Source organism: Ruditapes philippinarum, unplaced genomic scaffold (genome assembly GCF_026571515.1).
Source record: "Ruditapes philippinarum isolate M1 unplaced genomic scaffold, ASM2657151v2 ctg684_1_1_1_1, whole genome shotgun sequence".
NCBI classification, from domain to species: domain Eukaryota; kingdom Metazoa; phylum Mollusca; class Bivalvia; order Venerida; family Veneridae; genus Ruditapes; species Ruditapes philippinarum.
Window position 1 is genome coordinate 131,584 of NW_026855648.1, and position 10,427 is coordinate 142,010.

A 10,427-nucleotide genomic window follows, 5' to 3' on the forward strand; every position below is an offset into this window, starting at 1 on the left:
TTGTTCTGTGAGCAACTACTCCTACATTTCTCAACGGATTTTGACCAAACTTTCACAGAAGCTTTGTCATCAAGTGCCCTGGCACATATTGTCGGGGTTTTGCAATTGGATAATATTTGACCAAATTATGGCCCTTTGTTTTTTTTCCTTATATAGAATATATAGTGAACAATTTCTTCTGTGCGCAACTCCTCCTACATTTCTCAACGGATTTTGACCAAACTTTCACAGAAGCTTTGTCATCAAGTGCCCTGGCACATATTGTCCGGGTTTTGCGATTGGATAATATTTGACCTAATTATGGCCCTTTGTTTTTTTTCCTTATATAGAATATATAGTGAACAATTTCTTCTGTGCGCAACTCCTCCTACATTTCTCAACGGATTTTAACCAAACTTTCTCAGAAGCTTTGTTATCAAGTGTCCTGGCACATATTGTCGGGGTTTTGTGATTGGATAATATTTGACCTAATTATGGCCCTTTGTTTTTTTCCTTATACAGAATGTATAGTGATCAATTTCTACCATTCCCAACTTCTCCTACATTTATCAACGGATTTAGATCAATCTTCACAGAAGCTTTGTTATCAAGTGCCCTGGCGCATATTGTCGCGGTTTTGTGATTGGATAATATTTGACCTAATTATGGCCCTTTGTTTTTTTCCTTATACAGAATTATCAATATATAGTGAACAAATTCTTCTGTGCTGAACTAGTCCTACATTTCTCAACAGATTTTGTTCAAACTTTCACAGAAGCTTTGTCATCAAGTGCCCTGGCGCATATTGTAGAGGTTTTGTGATTGGATAATTTTTGACCTAATTATGGCCCTTTGTTTTTTTTCCTTATACAGAATATATTTTTTCCTTATACAGAATATATAGTGAACACTTCTTCTGTGGCAATTCCTCCTACATTATTCATGTTTTACATTGCACATAGTTACATTGTTTATTGCTTGTATTTGTATTTCAAATACAACATATTTATCTACAATGGAGATAATTGAAAACCTGGTTTCGTGGCATTGCCATGTTTCTTGTGTTCTCATATATTCATCCTAAAATACCCCCAGGCAAAGCTGCATAAAAGGGGGTGGGGGTATTCAAGTCATGCAGTGGCAGTTTCAGTTTTGAGGTCAGTAGGTCAAAGGTAAAGGTCACTTTGATCTTTGCCACTAAAAACATGTAAAATACATAACTTAGCAATGCACTGGTTTACTACCCTCAGATTTGGCAGGGAGGTTGTTCTTGAGCTCTGAATGACCACTGTTGATTCTGACAAAGTGGTATGCGGGGGTATTCACCCCGTGGCAGTTCTAGTTTATGTTGATTGTTGAAGAATTTACTACAGATATGAACGTCCACAATAACCCTTCCATTTCTTTGAGAAATTGCAGGAGTTCCAGTCTATTAAAAAGTGAAAGTCTAGGCTTTAATAAATAACAAGAGAAAGTTCTCTTGTGTGTATTCTCAGGTTTATTAACGAGTAGTTGCTAGGAAACAAAGAAACTTTTTATAAATGGCACATTGCTGATTGTCTTTTGTCTAAAGTAAGTTTGAACCCAGATAGTATATTAATGCAAACATGACTAAGTCACAAACTTTTTAATCAAAATAAAACACAACAGTATATCCTAGCCTGATAATGGAACAAGAAATAAATGGCATTGCCACCAGGGTAGAAACGAGCCAGTCTGCACATGTATATAATATGGACAGGATTCCTTACTGACTAGGCTGACCAGTTTGCATTTTCCATTTTGACACAGTGGCGTGAGACATTTTACTTCAAGCAAATCAAAAACCTGTCCCTTGCATTGACTCTTACTTAATATAGTAAGCTTATATAATAAGCTTATCAAGCAGCCTAAACTTTATATTTATACATTGAAATATGACCTTGACCCCTGAATGACCTTGTCCTTTAAGGTCAAACGATTATAATGAAGGACTAATTTAGAATGCAGCAAAGGAATTCTTTCTTTGATGATTAAAGGGACATGTTTTATAGTATATGGTACATGTATTATTACCTGCCCAACACTTGGCAAAAATACCTATATTATATCAGTTTAAAACTTCATGTTGTCATGATGATAAATAAGAAAACAGATTTATTTGTTTGATTGCTGAAAGAAATCCGTAGAAATCTTTAATTGATTTAGATTTTTTTCTTACATTTTATAATCCATTTAGGGGAGGTAATTTTGTAAAATCTACATGTAGATAACGATTCAACCTTGACCTTTCCAATGTAAACAAATAAACTTAAAAAAGTTAAAATCAATTTCAAATCTTGAATTGCCGACACCATTTCTTTCAATTTGATTAATTCAGTATGTAACAAGACTTGAGACTATTGGTAAGTTATTGAACATTTCATTCTTGCCAAATCTTTTAAAGGTGTGTAATTTTGTGAAATACCTGTCAATATAGTCCTGTCAATGTACCAGGTAGTTAGCCTCTATCATGTACAGAATAAATGTACCAGTATGCATAATCAATAGCTTGGAAGATTAAATTTAATGGCATAAATAAGCCCACAAATAGTTTCCATGGATATACTATTTAAAATGTAACTTCAGGGTTGTTTATTGTCAAGACAGTTTATATAGATAAATACATGTATCTGGAAATAAAAATGCAGTATTATCAAAGTAAACATGAACATTTGATTGCATTAAGTTAACATTGAGATAGGGTTCACTGTTATCAGTGAGGACAATAGACAAAACTAAAATGTAAATATTTAAATATACATTGTTTTGTGACACTGAAAGAATATGAGATCTACATGAAAGTGTTAACAAATTAGGAATACAACCCAAAAGGTCAGTTTTCATAATGTATTAAATCATTAATTGAAGTAAGATACTATTGTATTGTTTAAACTTTCATTTACAAAATGTTACTACTTTTTGAAGCATTTATTTTAAAAATGTTTTATGCATTTATCATTGGAGAAAAATTATGAGCAAACGTGAATTTATATATTATCACTATTTCTTTGTTTACATAATAAAATACATGTAGTTTTAAAGCATCATGATGTATTATAGATTGTATGACACAAGATGGAGGAAGACTATGATGTTGTGATTGTGGGTGCTGGTATATCTGGTCTCAGTGCTGCCCGGTACCTCCTTGCCAAAGATTCAAACTTGAACATCCTCCTTCTGGAAGCTGCAGGTATATAAACTATTCAATAAACACAGTATCGTACTTTGAATGAGCGGTGCACATCAATTTATGCAATTTAAAACCTTCTACTGGATATGTAACAATTGCTTTATCATGTTTCAAGTTAGGAACTGGTCATTGTGAGCTATCAGATGCAGAAAAAGCAATACCATAAAGTAACAAACATTAAATTTTCTGATCAGATTGCAGAGTGTAGACTGGTTAAAATACAACTTATCTTTATAGTAGCCTGAGTTTAAGATTGATGATTAGAAAAGTATTTCTAAGATTATCATTTTGTATAAGCATTCCTTTACTTCTCATTAAACCTAATTTAAGTTAAAAAGTTTGTGAATGTTCATGTTGAAATACAACCCTTTAGCTATTATCATCATTTAAACAGACAGGGTTGGTGGTCGTACATTTACAGTACCTTTAAAAACAGAGACTGGTACAGACAGTTGGGATCTTGGTGCTCACTGGGTTGGTAGGTAAGTACCTTATATTGTTACTAATTGGTTTTTAACGGGCTTTAATTTAAAGTTAATTAATAATTTACAACTTTACTCACCATATTTGTTTCCCATTTCTAACGTAAACAATCATTATATCTTCTATTTTCATTCTTGTCTTTGTTTTTCATTGCTCTTTAAAGAATCTCCACATTTTAGAAGTTATAATTATGTTTAACAACAGAAATTTTCAAAAAGATGGTTAATCTTTGTTATAATAATGCAGTTTTTTTTTAATACAAAAAGAGATTATAAAATCTATTGTAGATGTCAGACTCATATAATGAAGTTATTAGAAGAGTTTGATATAAAGACACATCCACAATACCTGACAGGTAGAAAATTTCTCCAGGTAGGGAAAGATAACTCTGTTAAGAGTTACATGTCAGATATACCTACATTATCTCTCCTGGCACTTCTAGATCTCGATAGGGCCATGAAAAGGGTAAGTACAACTATGATGTCATTATTATGTTCATATTTTACAATTTGTAGAAATGTATTCCTCCTATATTTTTAAAATTTTCATTTTCAGTATTAGATGGACCACATAGTTTGTAGAGTTTTCTCTTTTTGTTTGTATTCAAAGGAAAAAAAGGTACCTCAGACTTAGAGATCTACCCAAATATCTTACTGAAAGTTGTTCATGTCTGAAATAATGTTCAAACATGCAACCAAGATCTTTCATTACCAATGATGCTAGCAAGTGTCACTTCAACCTTTACACAGAGTTTGTTTATATATATATTCAGATAGAGAGTTTAGCTAAAGAGGTGGACCAGAATGATCCGTTGTCATGTAAACGAGGGAAGGAATTTGATGGCATGACAATGGAAACTTACATTAACCAAACTATGTGGATGGCAGGTACTGTAACTTATTTTATGCTTATCAGAAAAGCACCAAGTTTTTATATCAATGAGATATAGCCTATATCGCTTAGAGGATATCAGTCACTGCATATCACTCACTGCATATCACTCATTGTATATCACTCACTGTATATCACTCACTGTATATCACTTACTGCATATCACTCACTGTGTATCACGCACAGTATATCACTCACTGTGTATCACTTACAGTATATCAATCACTGTATATCACTCACTTGTATATCACTCACTGTATATCACTCACTGTGTATCACTCACAGTATATCACTCGCTGTGTATCACTCACAGTATATCACTCACTGTGTATCACTCACTGTGTATCACTTACAGTATATCACTCACTGTGTATCACTTACTGTATATAAATCACTGTGTATCACTCACTGTGTATCACTTACAGTATATCACTCACTGTTTATCATGCACTGTATATCAATCACTGTGTATCACTCACAGTATATCAATCACTGTATATCACTCACTTGTATATCACTCACTGTATATCACTCACTGTGTATCACTCACAGTATATCACTCACTGTGTATCACTCACAGTATATCACTCACTGTGTATCACTCACTGTATATCACTCACAGTATATCACTCACTGTATATCACTCACTGTGTATCACTCACTGTGTATCACTCACTGTATATCACTCACTGTATATCACTCACTGTGTTTCACTCACTGTATATCACTCAAAGTATATCAATCACTGTGTATCACTCAAAGTATATCAATCACTGTGTATCACTCACAGTATATCACTCACTGTATATCACTCACTGTGTATCACTCACTGTGTATCACTCACCGTATATCACTCACCGTTTATCACGCACTGTATATTACTCACTGTATATCACTCACTGTATATCACTCACTGTGTATCAATCACTGTATATCACTCACAGTATATCGCTCACTTTGTATCAACTATTTTAATAATTAAATGCTCTTAAAATGGCAAAAGAGAAAGAAAATTAAGAAATTATTCTCAAAAATATGAAACATATTTTATTTCAAAGTGATTATATATGTGATATGTTTTTGTCTACAGAATCAAAGGAAGTTATGGAAGTTGCATTACGTGGAGTACTGGGAGTTGAACTGTGTGAAATATCATTTCTGTATTTCTTAACCTACGTATCAGCTGCAGGAGGGTTGAAAAATTTAGTTGAAGCAACACCATATATGGCCCAGGAATATACTGTACAGGTAAACATTGGTATATTATCATCAGTGTAGAAAATAGGTGTCTTTAGTTAATAATTATGACTGTGCTAGAGATAGCTAAAACCCAGAGTTGTCTTAACACAAAGTTGTTTTATCAAAAACATATCAAAGTTGTTGCTTTGTTCTATGCTATTAAATTAAAGGACTTACCAAATTTGCTAAATCTATAAAATTGATCACCTTCTCCTGATTTATAGTAAAAAAGCAATCTTAAGAAGAATACCTGTAATGTGAATCGAACATCTAAAATATATAAAATTTTACTTACAATTTGATATTTGTCACAAGAACAAAGTTCTATTATCTAGGGAGGCTGTTATCAGATATCTCTACGTATGGCGGAGGAACTTGGTGATTCTAGAATAAAGTTGAGGGAACCAGTCACATTAATCACACAAAGCCAGGATACAGCTGTTGTGACAACAGAATCTGGGAAAACATACAAGTGTAAAAAAGTAGTTCTTGCCATTCCTCCATCACAAATAGGTTTGTTTTCAATATTTCAAGATATTGTCTTCAATGAAAGTATGGTTTGCTACAGAATACTGTTACATTATATTTTATAATTCTAACTTAAGGATTACTTTATACTGAATTGAAAACCCTCAACCATTGTGAACTTTCATGTATGATTGTTTTCACTATCAAGTGCTGAGAAAAGTTGGAACCTATTATACATATAACAGCTCTTGTAAACATACAGTTTCTGTCATCATTTACTCTAACAGCAAAAACTTTGTTGTGACATTCACTTAATTTTTGTAAATTATTAATTACCAAATTTTTTTCTGTGTGACAGAATTTCGACAACACTTTTCTTAGTTGCTTAAGGTTACAATTTTCATGCCAGTGGTCAGTTTTGATTGTTTTTCTATGATAGATGATCTTTTCTAAGATACCTGGTAGTGATTTTATAGATATGGAAAAAAAACTTTCATCATAGCAATATTTTATTTTACAGCAAAAATCAATTTTAATCCTCGTTTACCTCCAGTAAAGAGAGAACTGCATAAACGAATGCCGGTAGCTAATTATGCAAAAGTTGTTATCACTTATAAAAAGGTAATTTAAGCATTGTGAAAGCTCAAATAAAAAACACAAATGAAGTCAGTTTATCTGAAGAACATTAATTACATATTGTTCTAGAAAGTTAGAGAAATCACAATAAAAATTTCTGCTGATATTGATCATGTATTTACTGAAATCTATTAATTTGAGCCGTTCTGTTTACAAAATGGTAATGCAAAATGGATATCAACACACTTACAATATATATCACTCTTTGTGTGTCTAATATATCTGTACAAAGGTCAACTTAAACCAAATGTGTTTTTCAAATTTTGCACTGTTAATTTCCATGCCAAACATTTTTATTATGTTACTTCTACATGAACAAATTGTACTTCTTTGCAGACATTTTGGAGAGAAGATGGTAGTTCTGGTGAAGTTGTTACCAATGGGGGACCAAGTACTGAATCAGATTGCACCTCCGGTCCGCTATGTTTGGTGTTTGATGATACATCAGCCAGCGGGAACCCTGGACTGGTTGCCTTTATTGCTGGTTACCAGCTTGTAGAGTGGAGACAACTAAATGTATATTAATAATTACACATTTCTTCTAAAAAATAACACATCTCTGTCTGCTATGACTTCCTTTTGTTTTCACAAATTTAAGGAAGGTGAAGCATATATAAAATTGCATCTGTGTGCTTGCATGGAATATTTAGAAACTACACTGTATATATATTGAGTAATTTATTAAAGTGTTTTTAATTTGCAAATTTAGTTGTTTGCAATATAGCTCCATTTAATAATGCACATGTCTAAAGAGATATGATAAGAAACAATTTAAGCTTAATGCCAGCTAGGTAATCCATAGTTTATTGTAGTCATATGTTGATATATTTTACTCTGCTTTAATGATGATCTTTAGGTTAAATTAGAATGTCATTTACATAAATAAATTTTACAAAATTACATTTACAGAACTTAAACCTTCACAGAAACATTTTGAATATGTATTCATAAAAATGTATTAAAATGATTTCAAACATGATTTTTTAAGTACTGGCAACAAAAAGCAATAAGCATTGTTTGCCTGCAGCATGGAGCTAAATCAGACTATATATACTGTTGTTTGCTTCTCTTGTTTAAATATTTCAAACCTTAAAAACTACTCACAGAAATTCTAAATTCACAGCAGGGTAAGACTATTACTAGTTTATCAACACAATAAATTAACTAATTAAATAGCAAATGTTTTTTTTTTTTTTGCAGGATGCCTCCAGGAAATCATCAGTTTTAAAATGTCTGGCTCAATTCTTCGGTGAACAAGTACATGATTACATTGACTATGCAGAGAAAGATTGGGAGGCGGAGCCTTATGTAGGCGGAGCACCAGTCTGTGTAGCTGGGCCGGGTGCCATGAAATATTACACTGTAGGGTTGAGAGAACCCTTTAATTGGTATATATTCTTAATTACTAACTGAAGGACTTTCATACACTTTATAAAATGTTTTTAGAAAATCTAGCTTCCCTTTCACAAACTTTACAAGGAGTTGGAAGGTGTCTAATTTTGGTCTTTATATATTACAGAATATAAGAACTGTATCTTACTAAAATGATAATGGGCTTAATGTGATTCTTGTGTTTTATTTACTACCTACCTACCCAGTCACCAACGCATTGATGCTTCCATTTGAGTGCTAGTAGAAATATTCAACTGACCAATGCCATCAATATATATAGGAAGGTGTCTAGTTTTAGTATTCATAAATGTCGGCATGGCCATGTGGTTAACGCATCGGACTAGTAATCTAATGATCGCTACTGCATGGGTTCAAACCCCGTGAGGGGCAAGTCATTGTTTCCTTGGGCAAGAAACTTTACACTCATTGCTCAGTACTGGTTGGTTCCAGGAACAGATTCGAAAGTGTGTCTTTAAGCTTATAGCTTCCTACACAATCGAACTAAAATAAATTCTGTATAAACCAAATGTCACTACAGAATACATTGTGTATATAAGAACTGTATCTTAACAACATAATTATGGGCTGATCTAATATAGACTGTTCATGGTCTGATCTGTTTGCTGTTCAGTCAATATGTATTTCAACAAGTTGTACAATTGTTTTGTAATATCCAGGTCTGACTCCCATATAAAGCAAGAAATTGGCATATACCCCGGTATTATTTTTTAAAAATATTTTATTATTTCAGTATACATTTTGCTGGTACCGAGACTGCTACAATATGGACAGGTTATATGAGTGGAGCTGTACAGGCCGGGCATCGTGCTGCAATAGAAATTCTTCTTGACCTTCGACCCCAGACTGTGTCAGGTCAAGATCTTATAGACAACAACAAACCATTCAAACTACCAAACACCTAAATCATTGTAGAAAAATAGTTTAACCTTCATTTACTGTGATATAAACATAGAGATATACAATTGTGTACTACTTTTTCATGAAGACAATACTGTTTGGAATCAATTGTATTAAATGATGACTTTTATATCTAGCAAAGTTATTTCCTCATATTGATATACAATGTATCATTTCATAAGTATCTGAAATAGCACTCAACTGCTGCACAGTCTGTACACCTTTAATTTCTTACAATATAACCTCTGACAGCTGTATATGTGAATCCATTCTCTTGACTTGTGGTCTAGAATGAATGCAGAAACACATACAGAATTAAGATTAATACTGGTGCATTTATATTTTTACTTCTTGAACTTTAGATGTTTGTATCTAGCCTTTTGGGATGTGGCCTAGTTTTAAATGTTGATAACTTATAATCACTAACACAACACTTCTCATTCAGTATATATCGACCAAATGCTCTCCTGTTTGTGTTGGAGAGATTGCTGTTATACATGAAGGAATATACCTATGGGGTTATAGTTAGCATATATTCCTGTAACAGTCTAAAAACCTGCTTGGTGCATTGAGATATACAAAATATACTAAGATACTACATTATTGTAAAATGTTAAATTTTGAATCTAGGTTAATTAAATAAACACCTGTTTACAGTATTGTAGTTATTTCAATAATCAGTCAACACAAATTTGTTGTTTTTATAAATTTATTCATAAATTTTAGCATGTCACAATGTACATGTCATAAATACACGTGAATGTAACATGTATAAAACAGCTTCATGTATGAACAAATATACATATTGTAAACCAACAATTTAAAACCTTGCATGGGTACAAATAACCCTGTTTATCATTTTCACACCTTTATTCTGTAATGTTTTTGTGCTGTACTCACAAAAATGAAAACATTTAAATCAATAAGAGTCATCACTCATTTTTGTAATAAATTGAAATTCATTTTCCAACAATTTTCAATATGGGTATGATTTATTTTACATTAAATATCTTGATTACTATACTTTAATATTTATTTCATTTTCAAAAGTAAAACTGGTAAAACAAAATGTGCTTACCATTATGATAATAAACACTATTATACTTCAATTGTAGTTGACAGAAATTTTACAAGAAGAGACATGTACACATTAAACATAACTTGACTATTTTTAATAAGAATTGAGAAATAGTATGTATATAATCATTTT

At 32.2% G+C, this 10,427-nt stretch overlaps 1 protein-coding gene across 2 annotated transcripts; it reads left to right on the plus strand.

The window, feature by feature from the left end:
• The first annotated feature begins 2,220 nt into the window (after positions 1-2,220).
• Positions 2,221-9,431, plus strand: LOC132744010 (probable flavin-containing monoamine oxidase A). 2 transcript variants are annotated; one of them, XM_060732610.1, is made up of 11 exons: positions 2,221-2,363; positions 3,061-3,190; positions 3,585-3,672; positions 3,961-4,138; positions 4,446-4,560; positions 5,655-5,812; positions 6,139-6,316; positions 6,792-6,892; positions 7,244-7,423; positions 8,108-8,295; positions 9,051-9,431. In XM_060732610.1, the coding sequence occupies exons 2-11, from the start codon at positions 3,076-3,078 to the stop codon at positions 9,220-9,222; spliced, it is 1,473 nt and encodes a 490-aa protein (XP_060588593.1). In that variant the 5' UTR covers positions 2,221-2,363; positions 3,061-3,075; the 3' UTR covers positions 9,223-9,431. The 2 variants fall into 2 exon arrangements, with proteins under 2 accessions (XP_060588593.1, XP_060588594.1); XM_060732611.1 differs by lacking the exon at positions 2,221-2,363 and adding an exon at positions 2,680-2,832.
• The last annotated feature ends 996 nt before the right edge of the window (positions 9,432-10,427 follow it).

Coding starts and splice junctions, on each gene's coding strand:
- LOC132744010 (XM_060732610.1), top strand. CDS start 3,076: ATGGAGGAAGACTATGATGTTGTGATTGTGGGTGCTGGTATATCTGGT. Junction 6,317..6,791: donor CATTCCTCCATCACAAATAG/GTTTGTTTTCAA, acceptor TTTATTTTACAG/CAAAAATCAATTTTAATCCT. Junction 8,296..9,050: donor TTGAGAGAACCCTTTAATTG/GTATATATTCTT, acceptor TTATTATTTCAG/TATACATTTTGCTGGTACCG.